The sequence below is a fragment of the Dermacentor variabilis genome, chromosome 6 (genome assembly GCF_050947875.1).
Source record: "Dermacentor variabilis isolate Ectoservices chromosome 6, ASM5094787v1, whole genome shotgun sequence".
Lineage (NCBI taxonomy): Eukaryota > Metazoa > Arthropoda > Arachnida > Ixodida > Ixodidae > Dermacentor > Dermacentor variabilis.
Genome location: NC_134573.1, coordinates 97,011,331 through 97,037,089, shown reverse-complemented (window position 1 = coordinate 97,037,089; position 25,759 = coordinate 97,011,331). Strand labels below are relative to the sequence as shown.

Here is a 25,759-nt window from a genome sequence, read left to right as displayed (position 1 = left end):
AAATAAAAAATAAATGTTGTGCGTTGCCATTTATTCTGACGGCGTATGTTTGTTTTTTGTCAGTATAGAAGCCGTTGAAATCGGGCGACAGTGGAAATATTCCGGGATACAGCGCTTTGCTGAGGTAGCATATTTCGTAGTAAGGTAAAGTGGTTAGTGAACATATTTAAGACCTAAGTGCCGAATGATAATGCAAAATGCCACCCAAGAACTTGGTCATCAAGCTTGAAATAATTGAACATCTGTAACATATGTGAAGCTTATCCCAACCTTAGGAAGTGTTATAGTCGGACACCGACGATGTTTGCGTTTGACCAACCAACCACGCAACAACCCACAACGCGCAATGATTTCTCATGCATAGGTGAAAGCCGTTTGCGACATATATAACGTCCACGCGTGCTACCGTGATATGGTGTATACATAGCGGAGCTGTATTCGCCCTGCCGTCGTGTCCAGCAATATTAAGTGAGCTACGCCAGGAAAATTGTACGGTGCTTTTTGGTGCGTGGAGCACGGCAGCATGAAACAATTGCTAAACTTCGCATAACGGTATACAATGCTCTGCCCGTACCCTCCAGGTAGCGATCTTTAATCTTTGTGGCTAAAAATCGCCTACTTTCATCGCCGAAGGGTGTAATGCGCTACAGCGCTCATTCAGTATTTTTATTGTAGTTAGGAAACGTCCCGCACAATTTTGCTAGGAACCTATGATACCAACACACGCTCTGACGTTAGTAGAAGGGCATCTACTGTCACGGTATAATTAAAACGAGCACCCTCATTCGAAAACCTACACTCGAGAGCGAGCACCATGATATTGTCGTGTAAAAAAAGTGAACACGCACTCTCATAGCAGCCTAGCCAACTCTGCGCTGACGCGGCTCGTCTGGTGTCTTGGTGATGCGGCATATTGCGTTGCATCTAGCTTGCGCCTCGTAGCCCCGTTGTCTGATCACGTCGGCAATAGACCTCGTAGCATTCCAAATAGGGCTGGTAATGCGAAAATATGGCTGTACTGTACACCGCTCTGAAATTTACCAGTAACTTGTGAGCCATTGCGAAATCCTCGTAAGCATTCGATAGTTTTGTCTAATCTGCGAAATTTGCATCAAATTGGACCGTTCGAGATGCTCAGAGAGTTTGAAGAACTCTGATATCACTTTCTTTTTTTGTCGAAAGTTAGAAATTTCAAGGTAAGTACATTTTTTAGCCTGTGGTACATTTTTTAGCCTGTGATATTCCTTGTAATTACTAGTTTATAAAATGTTGAGTCATATTAATGTTTTCGTTCTTCAGTTGCGAGAACCCTTTTCCTCTCAAATGCCGCAGTTATTGTTCAAATCGGCGTACCGATTGTCTTCTAAAAATGTTTATGGGTTTTTGCATCTTACGTTTATTTAAATAGCGAAATGGTAGTTGGCGCCGAGTTGAATTCGTCTTAAGCAGTAAATGGCCTGGGGGGTAAAGAGCGCAGCTTGAAAAATACCAAGAGGCAACGCCACTGCCGGTGAATCCCACTCTCCTACCAACATTCTTTTCGTCTGTGGCTTGGTTCTTCGGCGAAAGAAGAATAAGTACGAAAAGCCTTCGTGGAAGTTATGGCCTCCTCCCTTCAAGTTTCCCCTAGGGAATCGTGGGTGACCGCTATTCAAAAATGATGCCGGGCATAATGTGCGCGCCAACGTCTATCAGTCAGCTCCGTCTCGTTCACATTCGGTGCCTCGTCCGTTCATTCTCACAAAAGATACGCAAGCTCCATCCAGAAAGTTGTGCGTGTAGCGAAGACATGGTAGTCACATCAGAGGCTGTGAAGTTAAGGCAAAAGCCTGAAATCTCTGTTTCACGGTAGCATTGTGAGGTGCAAGAAATATTATGTTTGGCACAATGAAGGCAAGAAACGAACCAAAGCACCTCTAGCCTTGTGTAAGAGATGATTAATAGTTGGTAAAGTTATTTATGACTGATGAGTGATTAGATTGAGGTGGATGAAGATGGTTCAGAGGAATTAAGGTAAAAAAAGGAGGATTAGGATGGATCAAGGTCTATTAATGTAGAATAAGAAGGTTCAAGGTCGATAAGGGTTAATTAGGTTTGATTAAGATAGGTTCAGGGGGATGAAGGAATATTAAGGTTCATTGTGGTGAGTTATAGTGGTTGAAGTAAGGTTAAAGTGGATTGTGATGAATTAAGGTTGATGAAGGTAGAGTAGGGAATATTAAGGTGGATAAAGAAGTATTAGAATGGATAAGCTCGATTAAAGTGTATGAAGGAGGATTACAGCGGAATTAGGAGGATTATGATGAATTAAGGGGATAAGGTGGGGATAAGACTAAGGTGGCATTAGCATGATTAGCGTGGATTAAGGTTAATTACAATAGGCTCTGCCAGGCTTTCCCCTTCGTGTCACAGGTGACCGCTAATGACATCTGGGAATTTTGAGGAGAGGAGTTTAGTAGCTGATATGGTATTGCTCAAAAGGTGGGATTAATTATTGTTTGTTCTACTATACTTATCACTAGATTTGTAAATATTTATTTGCACCACGCTCAGAAACAATAGTGACGCTCTCCTTATTTGTAGCCTTATTTCATCATGCCTGGAGAAATGCAGGCATGATGAAATAAGACTACAGCTGTTATTTAGAGAACGTGTCGTGCTTTGACCTCGAAGAACGTCTTTGTTAACTTTAGCAACCGAGAAGAAAGCCGGTTTTTTGAGTATGTTGAATCGTCAGTCTGGGAATGCCTCTATAAAAATATATCTAAGAGGTTTTCTGAGCGCGACGTGCACTTACGCCGGCACACCTAAGGATTACTACGGAAGACCCTATCGGAGATTTTACGACTAACTTGTATTTGTGAATTGGTGTCTGATGAAAAATATAAGCTTTTGAACATCCTGTCTTAATAACCGTGGCATCCTATATTCACTGTATCTAGCCGATATTGTACAGCTCGGTGGTAACTGTTTAGGGTAAATAATGTGTTCCATATTATTTCTCCACATGGCGTTGGCAATAATATTTAAAGAAGCTAATTGATAGCTATCAGTTTCTTCTGTAGTCGAGTCATTTTGGTGTGTTACATCCATACTTTTTGAGGCATCAAAATTATTTGAGAAGCAATATAGAAGATTGCGCGAACTCAGACAGGTCAAGAACGGCGCTATTTTCGACAAGAACACCCGCTGGCTGGCCAACTCGCACGCTTCCGCCGGTTATCAGCTTGAACTACAACGCAAAGGATGCCACCAACAAAAGCCTGAAGTGTGAAAGAATGTTGAGAGGGTCAAAGCCTCCCGGTCTGTTTAGAAAATTACAGAAAATGACGGCCATAGCCGTTATCTCTTCAACACACCAGAAAAGATCAGTACAAAATCTACCGATGCCTCGCGGATGACTACCTCGCACACGCCATAGATACCATAAATCATTTTTAAATATATTTATAGTGCCGCTGATTGACTATCATGCACAAGAATGAACACTTCCCGTGAATATTTAATGCCGACTATGGGAATCATATTCACCGCAAATTTGAACATGCAAGAACCTGAGACGCTGCACTATTGAGAGATAGGGAGAAAGAAATCTGAACGTAGGTCAATATTGTACAAAGTTTTGTTCTCGGGATTTTATTTCTCCGCATCGTTGCCGCGACTGCTGATGATAAGCTAGAATCAATGCTATGAAACCGCACTCTATGAGTGACTAAAATTAAAGCCGTAGGTGTAACGCTTTCTTATGGGTGGTAACCGAAATTCAGATTTGGCAAAAGTCACAAAAAGTGCTACTGAGAGACCGCGGGTTCTCAAATTTTTTTCTAGCAGACCACTGTTTACTCGCAAAAATAAAATTGATTTCATTTGCCTTGGCTTCGCACACCGAATTACAATTTTTTAACATAATTAAATATAATTGCAAGACATGGCGGGTAGAACTTATCTGAAACGCCCAAGAGTGGAGATGGTCATGCCATAAACTTTGACATCCAGCCTGCATCATCGACTCCACAGTGACTACAGAAATTTTTGAACATGTCTTGAATATAGCGTTACCTGAGGGCGCGGAATCGCCTAATCCTCCTTTGTAAAGGAGCCGGGGCTAAATGGTGAGGGCGGGTGGTGCGGTGACGGGGAACGGGAGGACGGCTGCTGAGGACGGATTTGTTGCGAACGTGACTGCTGACCTCTCGCTAATAGCAAGCGGCTTGACCATGTTATGGTTGATCGCAATGGGGCAGCGCGTAGTGCGCACTGCAAAACATTGGAAGAACCGCGGTCTCTTTAGTCAAGACGCTACTAGACGCCCGCTACAATCAACCCGTGGGGTTCACGCTCAAAATTTAAATATGTTGTGTGGAGCTTTCAGTATTTGTATCATCATCATTATCATCATCATCATCATCATCCTGGTTACGCCCACTGCAGGGCAAAGTCCTCTCCCATACTTCTCCAACAACCCCGGTCATTTACTAATTGTGGCCATGCCATGCCTGCAAACTTCTTTATCTCATCCGCCCACCTAACTTTCTGCCGCCCCCAGCTTCGCTTCCCTTCCCTTGGGATCCAGTCCGTAACCCTTAATGACCATCGGTTATCTTCCCTCCTCATTACATGTCCTGCCCATGTCCATTTCTTTTTTTTTAATTCAGCTAAGATGTCATTAACTCGCGTTTGTTCCCTCACCCAATCTGCTCTTTTCTTATCCCTTAACGTTACACCTATCATTCTTCTTTTCATAGCTCGTTGCGTCGTCGTCAATTTGAGTAGAACCCTTTTCGTAAGGCTCCAGGTTTCTGCCCCGTAAGTGAGTACTGGTAAGACACAGCTATCATAAACTTTTCTCTTGAGGGATAATGGCAACCTGCTGTTCATAATCTGAGAATGCCTGCCAAATGCACCCCAGCCCATTCTTACTCTTCTGATTATTTCCGTCTGATCCGGATCCGCCGGCACTACCTGCCCTAAGTAGATGTATTCCCTTACGACTTCCGGTGTCTCGCTGCCCACTGTAAATTGCTGTTCTCTTCCGAGACTGTTATGCATTACTTTAGTTTTCTGCAGGTTAATTTTTAGACCCACTCTTCTGCTTTGCCTCTCCAGGTCAGTGAGCATGCATTGCAATTGGTCAATTGGTCCCCTGAGTTACTAAGCAAGTCAATATCATCAGTGAATCGAAATTTACTAAGGTATTCTCCATTAAACTTTATCCCCAATTCTTCCCAATCCAGGTCTCTGAATACCTCCTGTAAACACGCTGTGAATAGCATTGGAGATATCGTATCTCCCTGCCTGACGCCTTTCTTTATTGGGATTTTGTTGCTTGCTTTATGGAGGACTACGGTGGCTGTGGAGCCGCTATAGATATCTTTCAGCATTTTTACATACGGCTCGTCTACACCCTGATTCCGCAATGTCTCCATGACTGTTGAGGTTTCGACAGAATCAAACGCTTTCTCGTAACCAATGAAAGCTGTATATAAGGTTTGCTTATGTTCCGCACATTTCTCTATCACCTGATTGATAGTGTGAATATGATCTATTGTTGAGTAGGCTTTACGGAATCCTGCCTGGTCCTTTGCTTGACAGAAGTGTACGGTGTTCCTGATTCTATTTGCAATTACCTTAGTAAATAGTTTGTAGGCAACGGACAGTAAGCTGATCGGCCTATAATTTTTCAAGTCTTTGGCGTCCCCTTTCTTATGAATTAGGATTATGTTAGCGTCCTTCCACGATTCTGGTACGCTCGAGGTCATGAGGCATTGCGTATACAGGGTGGCCAGTTTCTCTAGAAGAATCTGTCCACCATCCTTCAACAAATCTGTTGTTACCTGATCCTCCCCAGCTGCCTTCCGCCTTTGCATATCTCCCAAGGCTTTCTTTACTTCTTGCGGCGTTACCTTTGAGATTTCGAATTCCACTAGACTATTTTCTCTTCCATTATAGTCGTGGGTGCCACTGGTACTGTATAAATCTCTATAGAACTCCTCAGCCACTTGAACTATCTCACCCATATTAGTAGTGATATTGCCGGCTTTGTCTCTTAACGCATACATCTGATTCCTGCCAATTCCCAGTTTCTTCTTCACTGTTTTTAGGCTTCCTCCGTTCCTGAGAGCATGTTCAATTGTATCCATATTATACTTCCTTATGTCTGCTGTCTTACGCTTGTTGATTAACTTCGAAAGTTCTGCCAGTTCTATAATTGCTGTAGGGTAAATGCTTTCATACATTGGCGTTTCTTGATCAGATCTTTCATCTCCTGCGATAGTTTGCTGGTATCCTGCCTAACGGAGTTACCACCGACTTCCATTGCACACAGCTTAATGATGCCCACAAGATTGTCGTTCATTGCTTCAACACTAAGGTCCTCTTCCGGAGTTAAAGCCGAATACCTGTTCTGTAGCTTGATCTGGAATTCCTCTGTTTTCCCTCTTACCGCTAACTCATTGATCGGCTCCTTATGTACCAGTTTCTTCCGTTCTCTCCTCAGGTCTAAACTAATTCGAGTTCTTACCATCCTGTGGTCACTGCAGCGCACCTTGCCGAGCACGTACACATCTTGTATGATGCCAGAGTTAGCGCAGAGTATAAAGTCTATTTCATTTCTAGTCTCGCCGTTCGGGCTCCTCCACGTCCACTTTCGGCTATCCCGCTTGCGGAAGAATGTATTCATTATCCTGATATTATTCTGTTCCGCAAACTCTCCTAATAACTCTCCCCTGCTATTCCGAGTGCCTATGCCATATTCCCCCCACTGCCTTGTTTCCAGCCTGCTTCTTGCGTACCTTGGCATTAAAGTCGCCCATTGGTATAGTGCATTTAGTTTTCACTCTACCCATCGCCGATTCCACGTCTTAAGATCAACGCCAATAATGCTGTCGGAGAACCAATCTATACAATTGGATAGGAGCCTTATTGGCGTCAATTTCTAGTATAGCTTCAGTGTAGTTAATTATGTCGGCACCGAAAGGACCACATACCTATTGGACGACGTCCATGCCGACGAACATGCACTGTTCGATCGTCAAATTTGCGTCCCAAGAATAATCACTCATCTCCAACAGGGAAAATGAAAGTGATGTTGATGAACCTCCTCCTGGAGCTCGAACTCCTCAACAAGGGCACGGCGATTTGATATAATGAATAAATTATTGAACCCAGAAATACGACTGCCCTCTCGGATGCTGCCACATTTCCTTCGACAAGTATGGTTCCCGAATCAATCTTAGTCGTCAATTCAAGTGCTTCACGCGTAAACAGCAACAGCTCAAATCTCACAATAAAAGTACTCCTTTTAGTCATCATCAAGGATTCGGCCAACACACGTTGCTAAGCATCGCATATTAACCAAAGAATGGGCTTAATTGCTGCCTTACAGCCCATACCGAGTTTCCGCGCGTGAGGGAGAAGCGATTAAGCAACAAATCGATGAAATGCTATCCAGATAATCTGATGTATTATCCAGCCGTCAAGCAGTCAGTGGGCGTCTCCGGTAATCTTCACGAAGAAGGATGAAACTCTGCGCTTTTGCGTTAATTATCGCTGCCTGTACAATATCATCCAGCAGCGCATCTCACGTGTAGACGGCAGCTTGAACCGGCTCTGTAGCGCGAAAGATTTTTTCGTGCATTGACCACAAAACGGGTTATTAGCGAATTGAAGTCTAAGGGACGGATCGAGAGAAAATCGCCTTTTTCACGCCAAATGTTCTCTATGAGTTCAAAAGTTCAAGATCACGCCAATCGTTTTTGTGTCGACAGCCGCAGCATTTCATTGTGTAATGGACATTACAGCGACTGGCTTGAAATCGCGGAGCTGGCTTCTATTTTGGATGACATGGCCATCTTTGCTGCAAATTTTGACGATTGCCTGAGGCGGATTGCCAGAGTTGGAGAGGCAATCAAGTCATCCGGTCAACCTTCGAGCATAAAAATTCCCATTTCGCGTACGAAGAGCTCCTGTTCCTGGACAGCGTCATGAACAAGCCAAGAGACCGTAAAAATCACTGTATAAGATATCTAGCCCTTGGGTAGGGACACTTGTAGGCTTGCTTGCGAGGCCGGATCGATCGCATAAAGTAACAAGGTCACGCGGCTGTTGTTTCACTGACGGCAGCGGCTACCTATCCGTGGTACGACGACACTACAGGACATGAAATCTTTTATCTCCTGTTGGTATAATTACGGGTGGTTCGCGGGAAATCCTAAGTGCTTGAGTGACGTGGTGAAACCAGGTCGCTGGCAGAGAAAGAAAGGCGCCTAGCACGCGATTCCGACAATGGCAGCGATGCATGTGAAAGGTGACGTAGCAGAAAGAGCGCCCATCTGTCAATGAATTCGGATTTCCTGCAAAACGCTGGTTGCTATAGCAAAGGTAGATACAATTTTTCTGTCTTCAAGTTGCGTTGTTTCGCAGATGGATATACGGTACTGTCACATTACTACTTTATCTGGTCATCGCGCCTCGTGTGTGTTTTCGCCTAAAGAGTATATATATTACAACGTTGTCCTCACCCGCCGAAGACTGTTGCCACCGCAAAGTTTTCGCGTGCCGTTGAGAAAAACGCTGCGCGCTGGTTCCTTGGCCTGTATGCCGACTATAGGTGCTTTGTGAAGGACTTGTCACGCATCGTGGTGCCTCTGGCTCTTCCGAAGTAATCAGACGTCGAGCTTAAGTTGTAAAAATAGCAGACATTTAAAGAATTTAAAGAAACAGATTTAAAGAAACAAAATGACGCGTGCAGTCCCCGCGGGTACTCGTAGCCTTTGATTAAGACGCCGATAGTGAAATCCACACCGACACCATTAGCATGGATCTTGGACCATGCTTCTCCGTGAAAAAAATAAACATAAGAGGGTCATAGAATAGGCTAGTAGGTAGCCATGGAATACAGAATAAGATTATTCTGTGAAATAAATGAAGTACTTTTCTATATCTGTGCTACTTTAGCCACCACGCCTTGTCTTGGATGGCAAATTTAAGGGACCTTTCAAGAGATCTTGGCATGTCCGATGGCAAAAATTTGCCGTCAGCGTAACTTTCAACTGAGAAAGCAAACATTCTGAATGCGAAGGCAGTTGTCGTGGACTGGTCAGTTCTTCATAAGGAAATGGTTGAGCTCACGGAACAATCATATTCCATACCCAAGCATCCTTGTGTGTGGATTGTCTGGATGTGTATGTATGGATGTTTGAGTGGGGACGCGAAAATCCACACCCAAGGATAAAGTCTTACCTTTGAAATACTCTACAATGCAGTAGAACACGTTGTGGGGCTAATCAGTTCACATGTTTCAAAAGATGAAGCGCCAACAAAGACAGCACACTAATGAAGACAAACTTCGTTGTCCTGTCATTGTTCTTTATTAATTAATTTGCTGTCAATGTTCGTGCTTCATCGTATGAAAACTCCACATCGCTACGGAGTTCCGCGTCGGTTGGTTGCTGTTGAGCAAAGTTGTCGGCGTTCATTGTCCGCATAATGGTGTCTTCCGTCTTGGTTAGTGTGGGGACAGGTGGACTGGGACAAGAGACAAGCAGCCTGGTCAGCACTGCGGCCAGATGGGCATTCTGTCCATAATATGACTCAAGAGCACGGCGCCTTCGATTCTCCCGTGCGAGCTGGAGGATTGAGGAGAAGTGTTACTGTCTACGCCTGAACGCGATGTCGCCCATTATGTCGAGGCATGCGATGACAGAGACCACCAACAAAGCTATTACGACTGCTAAAGCCCATTCAATATCCTTGCCAAACACTTCCAGCAGAACGGAAAAAACTTGTTGCGGCTCTCACTCGACATCACCGTCGCGAAGTAATTGGATAGTTACCGGTACCGACTACATAATCCGCTACGCCGAAACGAAATCACTACCCGGAGGTAGTGCGGCCGAAGCTGCAAGATTCCTCGTCGAGAGCACCTTGCGTTGCTATGATGCCCCAGAAGTCCTCATTATCGACAAAGAAACGGCTTTTAGAGCTGAGCTTACGCTAGCACTAATGCGATACAGTGAGATAAGTCCCCGGAATTCAACTGTCTACCCCCCACAGACGAACTGTTTTACCGAAAGCCTAAATAACACTCTCATTGACAAGTTGACAACGTACGTCAAGGTTGAGCACAAGACATGGGAATGATGGGCTTCCGTACACAATCTTCGCCTATATACAGCTCGTCAGTGCAAGAAACAATGGCGATGACGCCATCCAAGCTGGTTAACCGCAGTAGCCCAGCAATGACTCTTCACTCCATGCTACTGAAAGTATGACTCGTCCAAAACCTCGGAGTCTCATCCTTTATTGAGCGTGTCAAAAACGGCCGACAGCTCCTCCACCTGCGTATCAACGCCCAGCACACGACCGGCAGCCGATTGCACAATGTTTGACGATGTTACGTGGTGCAACAAGCCCGGCTAGCGTGTTTGGGTTTGGACCTCAATACGCAAAAGTGGACTTGGATAAAAAAATGCGGAGGCTGTTTGAGGCTGTACAACATTATCTGACGTATTAGTATACTGGAGTATAAGGTGTGCAAGCGTGAAATTTCTGTAAAGCATGGTGCACATGTTGGTATCATGCTTTCTAATGAGAAGGTTTTACTTTATGTAAAACGCCTACTGTGGCTGAGTGAGCTCTTACAGATGCCACCACTTCCACTATGGTTGGCGAACCTACTGCCGAGCTATGTGTCAGTGAACGCAAAGTCATGGACTAAATTCAATGGACGTCGTCATGCCCAGCGTGACAATGACGTTTTGCGTGCACGCGACCCATGAATGATAAAAGTGTTCTTCCTCCCCAAAACGATACTAAATTAAAATGCATGGACAGTATGGTTGAAAAGACACAACCGATAATAATACAAAATAATTTCTCCGATGCACTTTTAGCAAACGCCCGCATAAAGAGAATTGAATGATGTTTCACGTAGGAAAACTACCTGAATAAGCACGTACAACCGGGTCCGTGGGGTAAACATGCATTGCGAGGTCTATTGAAGCACAAACGATAGGTACGCATGTTTTGTTTCTGAGGTATACCAGCACCTATTAGTGGTCAATCCGTACCAACACCGAAATGGCGCCCCGCCTCTGGCGGAGTTCGACAAATAAAGCGATAGCTCTCACATTTCTTTTTTTTCTGCGACAGGAGTTCGTAGCTCGAATCTTGGTTTTGCTGTGTCCGCTGCACCGACGACTGCGACTGCCGTATAGTCATCGTCCTCGGGGAGGTGGGACTAGTCAAGCTGCCACAATGCAGCTTTTATCCTGCCATCCCCACCGCTTTGTATACATCAGTTTATTTATGTGGTAAATAAACTTCTTCTTCTTCTTCGTCATTATAAAGCGGTTGCCGTTTCTTCAGGCCACTGCGGCACCCACAGCGTCACCCTCTCATTCTCGGCATACGGCGAAAAAGAAAGAGAACTGTTCCAATAACCCCACCTGCATGCTTGCGCTGCAGAAAATGAAAGTCCCAGGTGTGGTTTATATTACTTCATATTCCCTCTTATTTCCCCACAAATAGAGGTTGATGCAATTGGTGTCTGTTACCTAAGTGTCTTCAACCTTTAATAATCAGCCAAAATCCGCCGATATATATTACAGTTACTAACTCTATCAAAGCACTGACCAAGTGAGATTTCTTACACTTTATTGGTGACAACTTTCACCGTTTTGTGGGTGTTTCCATGCTATCACTCGCGTCGAAAAGGCGCTGTCTCTACTCAATACCCTCGCAGACGTTGTCGCCAATTGAATAACAATACGGGTGCATTTCATGACATGGCATACGTAATGCGAACAGTAATTTACAATTTTGAAGCAATCACTGTACTACCGTCAGGCATGCATCCACCTTTACCTACAGTGGACCAGGTAATCGTGTATTTACCATTGATGTCCAGTGAGCCTTGTTCGCTACTGTTGTCAATTTAATGTTGCTTGCCTTCCTTGGCGCTAGTTCGCCCAGTATTTCAATACTGATAATTTTTCTCTTAATGGACTACTTCGTCTTCTCGCCGTGACTACATCATGATGATAGCGACAATAATATTCGCCTTTCAGTGCACCCGAAATTGTAACAACCCGAACTGTTAAACGCACAAGTAAATAATTTGGAAATATCGGCAAAGTAGCTGTTCTTAGACATGTCACTAAAAGCTCACTTATATTGAAAATTTATCTTACTTGGATAAGTTCTCCCAAGGTTCCTCTACCCGCAGTCTGTGTCTTCTCGTAGCCGTAAAGGCTACCAATTAAGATGTGGATTATAACGGCAGGCAGCAGAATATCCATTACGGTGACACTAATGTGCGCCTCAAAATCTTCGTATAAACCAACTGTGCCAGTGCGCAAGGAGTAGCGCATATATATGTATAGATGTGCTAAAACCCCCTGGGATGTCGAATAGTACTACCAGACGCATAGATCGACCGATCATGTGTTATTTACCGACAAACGTCATAAATCTCGCAAGGCGAATATACTTTGAGCTCATCGGAATTTGACCTTAATCATTCTGAAACGTCGGGCGCTGACATTTGCTCTAGCACAGGAAAGGTGCGATATAGGTTGTTCCAGCTAACTTGTGTCAAGTGTTAAAAATTCCGCATGTTTACTAGGAGATATAATTCTATTGGTGTTGTTCGCTGTCCTTTTCAGCAACTCACAAGTATATCTAATAAAAGTTGATATGAATGAAAATAATTAAGTAACCAACTTTAAGGTGTTATGTTATATGTAAAATATATGTAATGTATATATATATGTATGTATATGTAAAAAAAACGTGTTAGAATTTCTAAATAACTTATTTAGGGTATACTAGTTTTGGTGGTTTAAAATTTTCTGGGTTGCAAGGAAAGTGCTCAAGACTTTGAGAACTACTGTGTGGCTAAGTGCTTAAGTGCAGCAACTTTTGTACACTCAAATGTGCTGCCAACGAGTGATCGATGCCACGAAGAATGAGTGTATGAATAAGCCACAAGCAATAAGGATAGGCGATGGCCGCACTAGTCGTCTCTGATGCTTCGCCATCGACCGCCGATATCTGCTTGTCCTTTACTCAGTGAGTCAGTATCAGAAACGCTCACAGCGCTTCTCAATTTGCAATGCGTTATTTAGCGTATCCCCCATTGCTACAAATCATTGTTCGCTTTTACTGAAAAAAATACCTCTGGAAGTCGAGACGATCGTCTCCAAACCAGACATATTGCTTTAGGCCTGCTGTTAGTAATCCGTTTGTGTGCAGCCACAATCATTCATTCGAAGCATACCTGAGGGCACTAGCGTCGCGGCATGAATGCCTAGCGCCATGTTACTTCTTCAAAAATGCGCGCGCTATTTGCGATCCCCACTAAGTTTAAAGCCAGGGCGGTTATTATGACGAAAATCAGCTATTAAAATATTCCTCGATCGACTTCTCCATGAAGGGATATCTTAAAAGTTGGTTAGTTAAACTGCGCGAACTAATCACTAAGTTAACCATAAAAGATACTTTGACTTGGGTTCTCAGCTAAATCGCAAGTACTGAGAGAACATCAAACAAGTGAAAAGGACAATTTACAGACTACGAAGCACACCTTGCGATTTTATAGTGTATAACTATGTTAGACTTGGCTGAGATGCGGAACGACTACCGGACTGAGAATCCGGCTTTGTTAGTTTAACATCTGCTATTTTAACATATTTATTTAGGACATTTCCTGATTAAGAAGCTTTCTTAAGTACTAATTGAATTTTCCTCAAATTCTATCTGGGTAAAAATTTTATCATATACATCTATTTCCCAGAAAAAGGAATAGGAAAAGCGTGCAACAGATAACATTACACCTTGTGCGCTAACCCTAAATTTGTTTAACTTGATTGAAACAATTCTGCACCACTGTCTGGTGTAATTTATGCGCGAAGAAGACTTATACTAAGCCCCGGACTACTGGAATGGAGACGATTATGTTCAATTTGGCACACTCGCCTTAATTTTTTAAGTATTAACTGTGTAGTCAATTACAAAGCAACATGTGGGCCATAGAATCCCTATTAGGTAATACTCCTCTGTCTTTTGATGTTTAATTGTTCGATATTGTTTTTTCTCAGTAATGATGTATACACTTCTTGGCAACATATTTCTGTTAGCAATCCAGTTACCTTATAACGACTATACTTCAAGTGGAGCCAGCAAAGTGTTTGGGTCAACTCTACAATGGTTGCCTCAGCTGCATTGGGTGTCAGAATCAGAATCGGTTTTATTGGGATGATTAGAAAAATTACAAGATGTTAATATGCAGAAGGAGGTCCCGAAGTGAGAGACTGCAATTATTTGTGCATATCGACCACATAGCTTAAGCCTCAGTGCTCTCTTCAGCTGATAGTCGGCGTTCGTGTTGTCCCTTCCGTTCTCTTGTGTCCTGTCTGCACGCCTCACCTTTTTGCCTAATGAATCCTTACTAAGTAGTTCAGCTTTCTGTCATTCTAAGCTTCATTTCTTGTACTCTGAGCCCTATTCCATGTTCCCCTATTTATCTGCCTAATCCTGCTTCGTTAGCTTCCTTAATTTCCATATGTATGTTCCGTGCTAGAACCATGTCGTGGTTTACTCGCAATCGTGTAGTTCCATTGGAAGTGCAAATGATGTGCCGCTTCCTTCAACCATCAACTGGATATGCCAGGCGGATTGGAGCTATTTTTTCCGCTGAATCATGGCGCCAAGTTAGGTTCTACCAGGAGTGTTTAAAGTTCCGTTGCGAGGCCCTAGGAGACGGTCGTCATTGGAACCGCCTTTTCGCCAATTGAAACAGGTTAGCCGAGCAACGCGCGGACTTCCTGTGGAGGACGAAACTTCCTGATGTTCAACAAAGTAAGATAAAACGGCTTTCTAATAATGCACCGTAAAATAACGTACTGCTTCTTGGAGACGCCATCGTAAGTTATACTCATAGAAAACCCTTGCTTTAGGTCCTAAGCACTGTTTCAAGCCTATCATGAAACTATTTGACGTTTATGCAAACCGCTCTGCATAACCAGGTTCGTCCCGGAAGAAGAACGCTCGCGCTGTATTTAAGATTGCATTGCAAGCTATAAACAATCAAATTCTCATTTTAAGACGTATTACTATTTCTGACCATTAGTTACTTTCCTTGCGGAGCACTAACTTAGACCAGTAATATCTGACAAGGAAGGTTATTTTGTAATTAGGCCAGATGACATGTTTTCTGAAAAAGCGATTTGAGCCATAGAAAACAATTTACAGCTAGTAAACCTCAAGCCTTAGGCTGTTAAGTACCGTGTGGTTGACCTGCGGTCAAGACATAATCTTTATAGGGTTGTCTCTAATGTCAAGAAAACGAAATGCCTTACCTTAGAACTGTTTTTCTTGGCGAAGACCCATAAGCAACAAATTACTTTTCGTGCTATAGTTCCAGAGAAAGGGACGTGACAGGTCTGTGTCGCTAGTTACCAACAGAACGGCTTAGCTTCACTAGTTCCTTCAGACCCTTTTCGCTTGCGTAATTCTCAGGAACGAGTTCAGTATTTGAGAGGAAATTCCTGGTGATTGTACAGGTTTTAGTATGGTTATCAGATACCTGTATTACTCCTTGCCGCATAACGAGTTGCTAAATTCCGTAAATGAGTGCCTTAAAGAACTAGTGCGAGAGTCGGCTTTCATTGACAGAGGTGATGTTTCCGCGAGAGCTTCTCTAGAAATTCTTTTAATGAATTTAATGTCGACGCTGATGGGGTGGAGAGATTTTGTGTTTCTGCAGAAATCATGAATTTGTATTGGCTCAAAAGTTGCCACTATTCTTAGCGATATTTATTTGAGTAAGGTGGACAGATGCTTAGAGAAAGCCTTAGTTTATTGCGTTATCAAGATATTTCGTTACGTTGATGATTACCTAATTTTCTGCAATAGGAAAGAATTAGATTCCGCTGCTACCTCAGTAAGTGAGCAATACAAACGTTATGGAGGTGCATCAAAGTTTACCAAGGAATTTTCTCAGCTTCGCGTAATTCAGTTTCTAGACATTTCCTTTGTCTTCGAACAAAACTCCCGTTTGTTGGCAGTACTCCCCAAGATCTTCGAAGGGGTTGTTAAATTTTCAATCCAAGCATTCCAAACTAGTAAAAAACGTAATTGCCGTGTCGTGCCTTAAGTCTTTTCTCACCAGATCCTGCAGGCACAAAATGAGCGCGAGTTGTAATGCACAGGTCCGGTGTCTATCAGAAGCAGGCTATCCTAGCGTAGGAGTGGCCGCTGTGGCTGAACGCCTAAAGAAGTCGATTTTGAGGGGGACGGACGTGATTACAGAAAGCAGTAATATCGAAAAAGAGTATTGGCTATTCTGTACATTCATTCAGTATCGTACAGGCTTAAAAGAGTTGCAAGTAGATATGATGTTAATATTGCTTTGACTGCTCCCAATAAGCTAGGTAAAATATGCGCTGCCGTGCATAGGAAGAAAGAGCAGGTAAAAGGCCAAAAAGAAGATTTGTACTGTGAAGCACAATGAAAACAACAGTTTTACTGACTGTCGTATGAGTGTGGTTTATAAAGTTTCCTTTAGCTGTGGCCAGTTCTACGTAGGACAAACGGGGCGGTGTATCAATCAGAGGCCAATAGAACATAAAAGGTCGCTAACCGGTGGATCGCCTTCTAATCTTTCGCTACATTGCCAAGATTGTAACTGCACGCCAGAGTTAGGTGAATGCACTATGTTGTACAGGCACAAGAATGAAGATATGCGTCTTATGGTAGAGGTATGGCATATCTATATTGGTGGAAGTGTGTGCGTGAGGCAGCCTTCGATTACTTTACATGAGGAAGATATTAAGTGTCTTAACAGCTATCTCTCCCGTAGACCGGCACATGTACTCGACTGACACATGGTGATACCATTCCAGAGTATGCGCAGATGAGTTTTGCGTCTTCTTTCTTCTTTTAGCCTCAGTGCTCCCTTCAGTTGATAGTCGGTGTTTATGATGTCCCTTTTCTTCTCTTCTGTCCTGTCTGAATGCCCCACCTTCTTGCAGAATGCACCATAAGCAGTTTTCTTTTTTACAAAGCTGACATGCAAAATAAGTTTTAAAACGGAGTCTAATGGAACACCTAAATATGAGCACTCATTACATGGTAATATTAGTTGAGACGCTATGTACAGTGATGGAAGGTTAGGTCTAGGTTTAGTGCGTGAACTACAAAAACACAAACTTTGTTTTCTGAGGGTTAATGAGCAACATATCTTTTTTTCACCAAGTACTGATATTATGTAGTTCATTATTTAAACGCCCAGTTATTGTACGCATGTTGGTTTGTGAGGTGTAAACAGTGGTGTCGTCCGCGTACAGATGACATTCTATGGAATTCAGACAACTCGGGAAATCAGCAAAGAATATAAGAGACTAGAGGTGAGCGAGTTGGGACCCCTGTGGAACACCAGCGTTAATTACTTTTAGGTCAGGCAGTACTCCTGAAATGCAAACCTGTTGCTGTCTGTCGTGCAAATAACTCCGCAGTAGCACTGAAGATGGACCTGTTATGCCATATGCGCTTATTAAAGAAAATGTCGTGATTAAGGGAATGGAATGCTTTCGAGTAATTGATAAAGTGAGATCCTACGAAGCTGCCCCCATCAATTTCCGCTTTTGTCTTGTCAGTGAGGGTGATTAAAGCTAGGTTAGTCGAATATCCAGGAAGAAAACGAAACTTCTCTGGTATTAATAGTTGGAACTAGTCCAAGTAGTTAGAGAGGCGCTGCTCTATTATTATTTCTACTGCTTTACTAAAACACGGCAACATTAATATTGGCTTGTAATTTGCTAATAAGGTGACGTATCCTTTTTTATACACAGGAATAATTTTCGTATTTTCATGTCACTAGAGAAAACGGAAGTTTTAAAGATTAAGTTGACAACGTGAATGAAAGCTTGACATATGCTGTCAACAATTTCCTTGATATGATACGACCATATAGAATCGAATGCAGGACTGCAATTTTTAAGATTCATAATGGCTACGCGAACTTCATTGGGTGTAGTTGGGAAGAGATAAAACGATTGTTGTGACAAGCGCGACATGCGAGTGTGATTACAGCGAGGAAAACCAGGCACAGTAGCAAAAAAGTTGCTGAATGCGCGTGCAATATCTTTAGGGTTTGTAAGTAAGCAGTCCTCTTCTTGAATTTTCATTATACTACTCCTAGTAGTGTTCTTATTCAGAAACGCATTTAGCATCTGCCATTGCTTTCGGGAGTCGTTCCCAGTTTGATTGATTACATTTTCGTTCAACGTTTTCTTCCCTTTTTTGAAGTGGGTATGTTAGGAAGGTGCAAATTTTTTTGTACCGAAGCTTGAGAGATTGGTGGATCTTTGGGGTTTGTAAGTAAGCAGTCTTTTTCCTGAATTTTTATTATGCTACTCCTAGTAGGATTCTGATTCAGAAACGCGTTTACCATCTGCCATTGCTTTCGGGAGTCGTACCCAGTTTGATTTATTACATTTTCTTAAAAAGGTTTTCTTCACTTTTGGAAATGGGTATGTCAGTAAGGTGCAAATTTTTTTGTACTGAAGCTTGGTTCAATTATCGATTTTTGCATTTCCGATACACGTTTGCTTCCTTGCACATGCTCTTCGACAATCCTGGTTAAAGCGAAGGATTGAAGGGGAGGCAACATGTTCCCGGCGCTTAACTACCGATGTTACTGAAGATATACAAGCTTTAATAATGTCAGATAATGCGGTGTAAGAAGCTTCAGCACCATTTATTGATGTTACGTGTGAGCAATCTGAACTGGTAACTAGCTCTACGAAATATTCTTTGTCAAATTTAAATTTTCTGTACAGAGTTTCAAAGGCGTCATTAAGACGTGGAAAACGGATTACAATTGAAACGTGGTCAGTTATATTACTTCGTACGATAAAGGCCTCAAGGGCATAAAACAAGTTTGTTAACGCGTGATCGATGAGAATACTCGAGTTAGAGACGTATCGAGTCGGAAGTTGTAACATTGACTCGATACCATATCGATGACAGATACTAATGTATTCTTTGCTGTAAGGGCATTCCCATCCAGAAGATTGATATTTTTCCCCTGGTAACTGTGCTTTCATTTCCATTCGAAACAGTATGCAAAATGTTATCTAGAGAACAGCAAAACGTGTTTAAACTAGAGCTCGGTGATTGGCAGATGCAGACCAATACGGTGCTTTTTTTACCAGAATTGAATCTTGAATTTCTGATTTCAGTTATTACTGATTCACAATCAGTCATACTAAGGCGTAAATGCAGTCTGCCTTTGTACCCTATATCTAGGCGATGGGGGATGCAGAGCGGGGACTCTTTTATTCATCTGAACAGTGTATCTGTAATTCTTAGGTGTAATATTTACCTTTGCGCCAGCTTTTAAATTATGCCCGGCTTTTTGTTCATCGGGAACCTGACGAACTTGCCATGGATTACTAAAACATCTAGTCAATATTGTGTTGTACCAAGACGTAAGATGGCTCTCAAGTTTATGCGGATTTCATTTCCTCACAATACCAACATTCTTGAATGTGCATGAAGTGCCACTTAGAAAATACCAATGGAGATTCATTTCCCAACATGATTTATTTTTTGAGTACCCCTGCCTCTGTTTCATAGACCTTAAGTTGGGGTTGGCAAAAAGTATGCTTAGTCCCTTAAAAGTGTGGATCTGCGTTGCACCACCTATAAGGATGTGCGAGAGCACCTATAGATTCATTATGCAAAAAAGAAGTGAGGCGTTCAGACAGGACACAAGAGTAGAGAAGTGGACAACACGAACGCCGACTATCAACTGAAGGGAGCACTGAGGCGAAAAAAGAAAGAAGACACAAAACTCATCTGCGCAGTTGATAGTCGGCGTTCGTGTTTTTCACTTCTCTACTCTTGAGTTGATAGTTGGCGTTCGTGTTGTCCACTTCTATACTGTTGTGTCCTGTCTGCACACCTCATTTCTTTTTGCACATTGAATCCTTGCCAACTACCTCAGCTTTCTGTCACCTATAGATTATGTATGGAAGACACCTACCCGAATAATGCAAAGTACTTATGAAATAATAACTGGTATACTACACTATAATTTATAGTGAATTTGCGAATAACCGTTGTAATTGAGACAGACGCCTCACAGTGCGAAGAAAAATATCTCCTTGGTGTTTGCACTCAGCGTCGGAGATCACTGCGAATTCACAGTACCCCTTAGTCACCGGCGGCCAGTCGTGGTACACGAAGGTGGTGTGCATGTCGCCTCTATTAACTTTCATTTTTTTTGCATGTCTTTAGACTGTTATTAGTGTGAATTGACCAGCGCAGCACCAAGTAGTGATACGCTGGCGGGAATCGAACAACGCAAAATGCGGAACGTATAGTGCAGAAAACCGACATAGCGCGGACTAACAACCAGTGTTTTTTGCATATCAAATACAAATGTGGGAAGGGCAACCCCTCCTCCCTCCCCACCAACCGCAGAAAACAGAAAACCCCAGTTTATCCTATACAACTGGTAACTGCAGGTTATCACACATTCGAAAATTACGTAACTTGCCTGAATATAGAGATACCGATTTCGCGCTAACACAGACGTCGCCATGCCAATATATATCAGATGCTTTATCAGGCCACCTTGCTTCCCAGTTGAAGAATAAAACGAAAAATTTCAGTCATATTTTAGGACTTTTTGTTGTCTGACGTCTGTTCTTCGACGTATATTGCTTCAGATCCTGTGGTCTGTTGTTCTGTAGTTCTTGATCAATGTTTATATAAAAAATCAACAGAGCTCTTTAGGTCTATATAAATTTCTTAGCGCAAGAAAGTAAGAAGTAACAGACGAAAAAGTCTATAAATCTGGTTGGAACTTATGGCCTAACGCTTCTGAGCTCAGCATATTGCCACTGCGCCGCGCCTTTTTTTTCTTGCATGGTATTTATTACACTAGCATGCAACTTGACTAAACATTCACTAGTTCTGCAGAGCCACAGAATGAAGCGCACAATGACAGTAACACACAGAAAAGGCAGCGTTCATACTTTGGGTGGAAAAGTTTGTTCCATTTTAGAAGGGTGGTAAGGATAGGCACATCAACAAAATGGCGTACCAGTCCGGTTGAATATCTAATCCATCATAAAGATGTTTAAGTTTCGCAGTCATCTGACGAAATGCACTTTTGTGGGTACAAACGTTTAGGCCTTTCGGTCGATCCTTCGCTCAACGCGGTTGTACATTGTGGTACATTTTAAACATGTCATCATTATGAATATGAAACAGGTACCATTTTGATATTGCGCTCAACAGGACCGCACAACAGAAAGGAAGGCGAACAAAGAGGCGAACTAATGACTGCGCGACTTCAAGATGGTTCTCGTGCCAGAATACCAACTATCCCAACATTAAACTATATTAAAGTAAGAATCTGTATACGCTGGTGTTTACATTTGTACGTTGAGAGCGAAGGTGCACTTTCACTCCGCCATGTCAACTGGCGCCTCGGTAGAAGAGCAAAAGTGTTATCATCACCAAGTACCACGTGATGTGCTAGAACATCTATTTTGCTTCACGAGATCCATATTAGTTGAGAAAGTAAGAAATCGACAACGGTGACCGGGGACGCGGTAAGGTTTGTTACAGCTAGTTTCGACAGCACTCTCTCGCTCTTTGCCCTTTAGATTGGGCGTATAATGTTTATGTTCAGTCGAAAATAGCTACATAAACAATCGAGGATAAGTGCTAATTTAGACAGCGTACCGGTTTCTGACGGTAATGCCTGTGCCAGAATAGGTAGCGCCAGCAAATAGCCTGTAGGTAGCGCCTGTGTCTCTCCTGTACCCAAGCGAGACATGTGTTCACGCAGCTTCATGGAACAACACGAAACTTATTTTCCGCTAGGCAAAAGCTCATGTAATTGATTAATTTGTCAGCGTGACAGGACGTGGAAGCGCACAAGCGTGTGTGTCAAATCTTCCAAATCAAAACAAATTGGATACGCAGTTGTTGCCGCAGAGGCGATGACTTCGATCAGCGGCCGATATTGAGGAACCGATAGGGTGATGGCGGTTGCCTCGTCCTCACGGCAAAATAACAATTGGCTACGTTGACTTTATTACCGGCGTCCGTGAAATCAACAGTGGCGGATTCTGAGAAGGCACAATTGAATACCTCGTAAGAGAAAAGTGCGTGGTGGACCCGCGATCTGAAACGGCCTTGGGATTTTAAAGCTTTGTGATGGAAAACGCTTCTAATGACACGTAAGAAATTATGTCGCTGCGATTTCTAACGCCACGAGAGAAAGTACTTGTTATCGTTCCTGTTGTGGCTTCCGAATCGCTGTCGCGATAAGAAGCTGGTGGAACTTCAGAAGTCTTGTCGCTACAGAACGTTTCTGTTGCGACATCAAAACTCTCGTCGTGACTGAACGTTTCTATGGCGACTTCTCAACTTCTGGACGTCTCGACAGAATGCTACCGTTACGACAGCACTATTTCTGTGCGTGTAAGCTCACTTTGCATGTATACGCGAGGTACATTTATGCTCGGAAAAACACTTTTATGTAGCACGTTTTGAGCAACAGAAAGCTCTGTCGGAAGTTTCTCATGCCGTTCTACAATTTGCTCATTGACACTTTTGATTGAATTATAACAATCGAGCAGTTGATTATTTACTAATGACCTAATAACTAATTAGGCAGAACGAAAAGAATATTCTGATTGTCTCCAAGCGGCGGCAAACAACATTACCCTGGTTCGGTGCAGCTACGTGGCACTTGCATGTTTTTAATGTTTGGCTCAAGTTAGGTGAAAGGCCCTATATATACTGCTTTTGAGCCCGCCGCTTTTATATCGGCAAATAGCGAAATGTAACGCGTAGCAGGGAAAAAAGACGTATTTTTGTCATCCGTATTGTATGGTTATCTTTTAACCATTTCCATGTGGTTAACTACTCGTATGTGCCATCTCGCAAGAAGGGAGCGCGCACAGGTGCCTACTACATCTAGGCACTGAGACGAAATGTATTGTTGCCATTCAATAGCCTTTACCACTACTTAGCACACGCATTGAATAGCAATATGCATGGTTCATCAGGGCTCAAAACGAAGGTGCTGCATTAGGACACTATAGCGCAGCTTTGTCTTATAAGAGCACACATTTTCTGGTGGTTCAAAGCGAGGCAGGGAAGTCCATCGCCATCGCTGGGGTGGCATGGTCGGAACAAAGAAGCTGAGTTAGGTCGGTTGAAAGGTTAGGTTACAAAAAGGTGTTAGGCTAGTAATTTAAATACTTTTTGTCCCTTATACGCTAATTCTATGTTGTGGCTCATTCAGGGACGCGAGAAGACCTTCCAAGCACATGCGTAAGCGTGATTTCTGAAAGAAACAACCAACAAGCAACGTGCTATTGAGCATTGTGGCGTTTTCTTCCTTCCGCGAAATGAATCTTTATGTGAGTTACCTGTAAGCTGCGCACTGGTGTCGTGCTCAATAATTTTGACTCTATTTGCACTTTTCATGTTTGGAACTGCGCTATGCGCCAGTAGCGAATAATTGTTCCTGAATACAGCACTACACCAAATTGCTGTCGCACAACTATAAGAAAATGTATGTACTTTCCCGCCATGTTTCATGAAGTTATTGTGTTGTGTAATATTAAACACAACGTCGCGTACGGCGGTTCGCTGCAAGTGGCTATAAGCACGAATCGTACGAACGAAAGTTTTCACAGCTGTGGGGAGGACATGCTCTATGGTCGATTACATATTATGGTGCATTCAGTATTTGCTCTCTCGTCCTAAGGCGATACAGTATGAGCGGTCTTTATATATTTAGCTTATGATTTAACGCGGGCGAGCTTACTTCATTTTGATTTCTGCGTCTTTTTTTTTTTTTGCTTAAAGCAGGGTTCTCAGTAGCGGATGTTATAGCACAACTAACTGGTACTTGCTTTCTTTTTTCTATCCAAATAAAAGGCCCAGAATTTCACAGCAATAAGCTAACCACCTCAGTAAGCCTCAGCAGTCATGGAGGCATTACGGAATCAAGGTGTAGACGAGCCTTATGTGAAGACACTGAAAGATATCTATAGCGGCTCCACAGCCACCCTTGTCCTCCATAAAGAAAGCAAAAAAATGCCAATAAAGAAAGGCGTCAGGCAGGGAGACGCGATCTCTCCAATGCTACTCACAGCGTGTTTACAGGAGGCATTCAGAGACCAGGATTAGGAGGAATTGGGAATAAGAGTTAACGGGCAATGCCTTAGTAACTTGCGATTCACTGATGATATTTCCTTGCTTAGTAACTCAGGGGACCAATTGCAATGCAAGCTCACTGACCTGGAGAGGCAAAGCAGAAGGGTGGGTGTAAAAATTAATATGAAGAAAACTAAAGTAATGTGTAACAGTGGCGGAAGAGTACAGCAGTTTACGATAGGTAGCGAGGCACTGGAATTGGTAAGCGAATACATCTACTTAGAACAGGTAGTGACCTCGGTATAAAATTCTGTATAAATGGCGTACGTGTATTGCACTGTGCGAAATTGATGTAGTATATGTTCACGAGGCGTATACGGTCTTTTTCACATGCGTCCATGAAAAATCTAAATATTTCGTGAAATCGATGCAAGGAGCTATTCTAGCTGGCCTTTGCATGACAAAATGTTTTTCAGAAGGAATTATGCATTCAATACATTTTTCTTCAAATATAAGTATGAGTGGCCCTATTGAGTTTGGCTTGTTTATGTATGATTTCAACGAAAGCGCCAAATAAAACAACGGACGAAGGAAGGAGACACGAGACAACCACTAGGCGCACTAAAAACTGAGCGTTTCATTTCTTGACACAGGAATCAATACCTGCTCTCAAGGATCAGAACAAGAAAAAGAAACAGGGCCGTCATCTGCATCGCACAAGCACACCACAATACGGAATAACTTCTAAGTGCCGCTCCCAAGATACACCAGTTCCTTTGTCGAAAGGGAAACTGAGGCTTCACTGATGCAATCATCACCACGCTTTTTGATGTCAAGCGCTTCCGATATCTCCCTTGTCAGTTGATCATCAGCTCTGTTCAAAACACAGGTTCTATCACTATCTCGGATGCACTTGTGAGCCTTACAATGCGCACTTATGTGACCGGAGAACTGGTTTTCCATCTTATATCGATGCTCATGCAATCTAACATTCAGACATCTGCTCGTTTGGCCCACATATGATGAACCACACGACAAGGAAACCGAATAAACTACTTTCTTTACACATTCGACATGCTTCTGCCCATGTTTTTTGCGCACATCTGTTTATTTTCTCGATGACCTGCGTTTACCTTGGCACACATCAAACCAAGACATGACCTACGTGAAGTGCGCCTACGTGGTTGTCTCGTGTCTCCTTCCTTCGTCCATTGTTTTATTTGGCGCCTTCGTTGTAATCATGTATAAGCAACTCTCCCACCAGCACGTGCTCATTGTCTATGTAGTGTACTTGTTTGTCGCTGTGCGTGATAACGTTATGAAAAATATGGTGGGGCGATGAGCGCACTCTTACAACGTATGTCAATATGAGTTGAGCGCTTCTGCGATCTAAAGGCGGCCCGTTGCTATCTGAATACACACTGGGACCGGGCGAAGTCCTATAGGCACCGGTTGCTAAGCGTAGTCCTTTATTATGCGCGGGATCTAACGGGTTAACGTACGATTGTCGGGGTGAACTCTATCCTATGCATCCATAGTTCAGTTTTCTGCGTACGAAAGAACA

The 25,759-nt window shown here is 42.9% G+C and overlaps 1 protein-coding gene across 1 annotated transcript in view; it reads right to left on the bottom strand.

Annotated features, from left to right (window-relative positions):
- LOC142584279 (uncharacterized) overlaps positions 1 to 12,399 on the bottom strand; it is a 72,095-nt gene extending 59,696 nt beyond the window's left edge. Inside the window, exon 1 of the mRNA XM_075694418.1 lies at positions 12,192 to 12,399. Within this exon, the coding sequence (XP_075550533.1) occupies positions 12,192 to 12,371 (180 nt within the window). The 5' untranslated portion in view covers positions 12,372 to 12,399. The remainder of the gene's footprint in view (positions 1 to 12,191) is intronic.
- Positions 12,400 to 25,759: the final 13,360 nt, after the last annotated feature.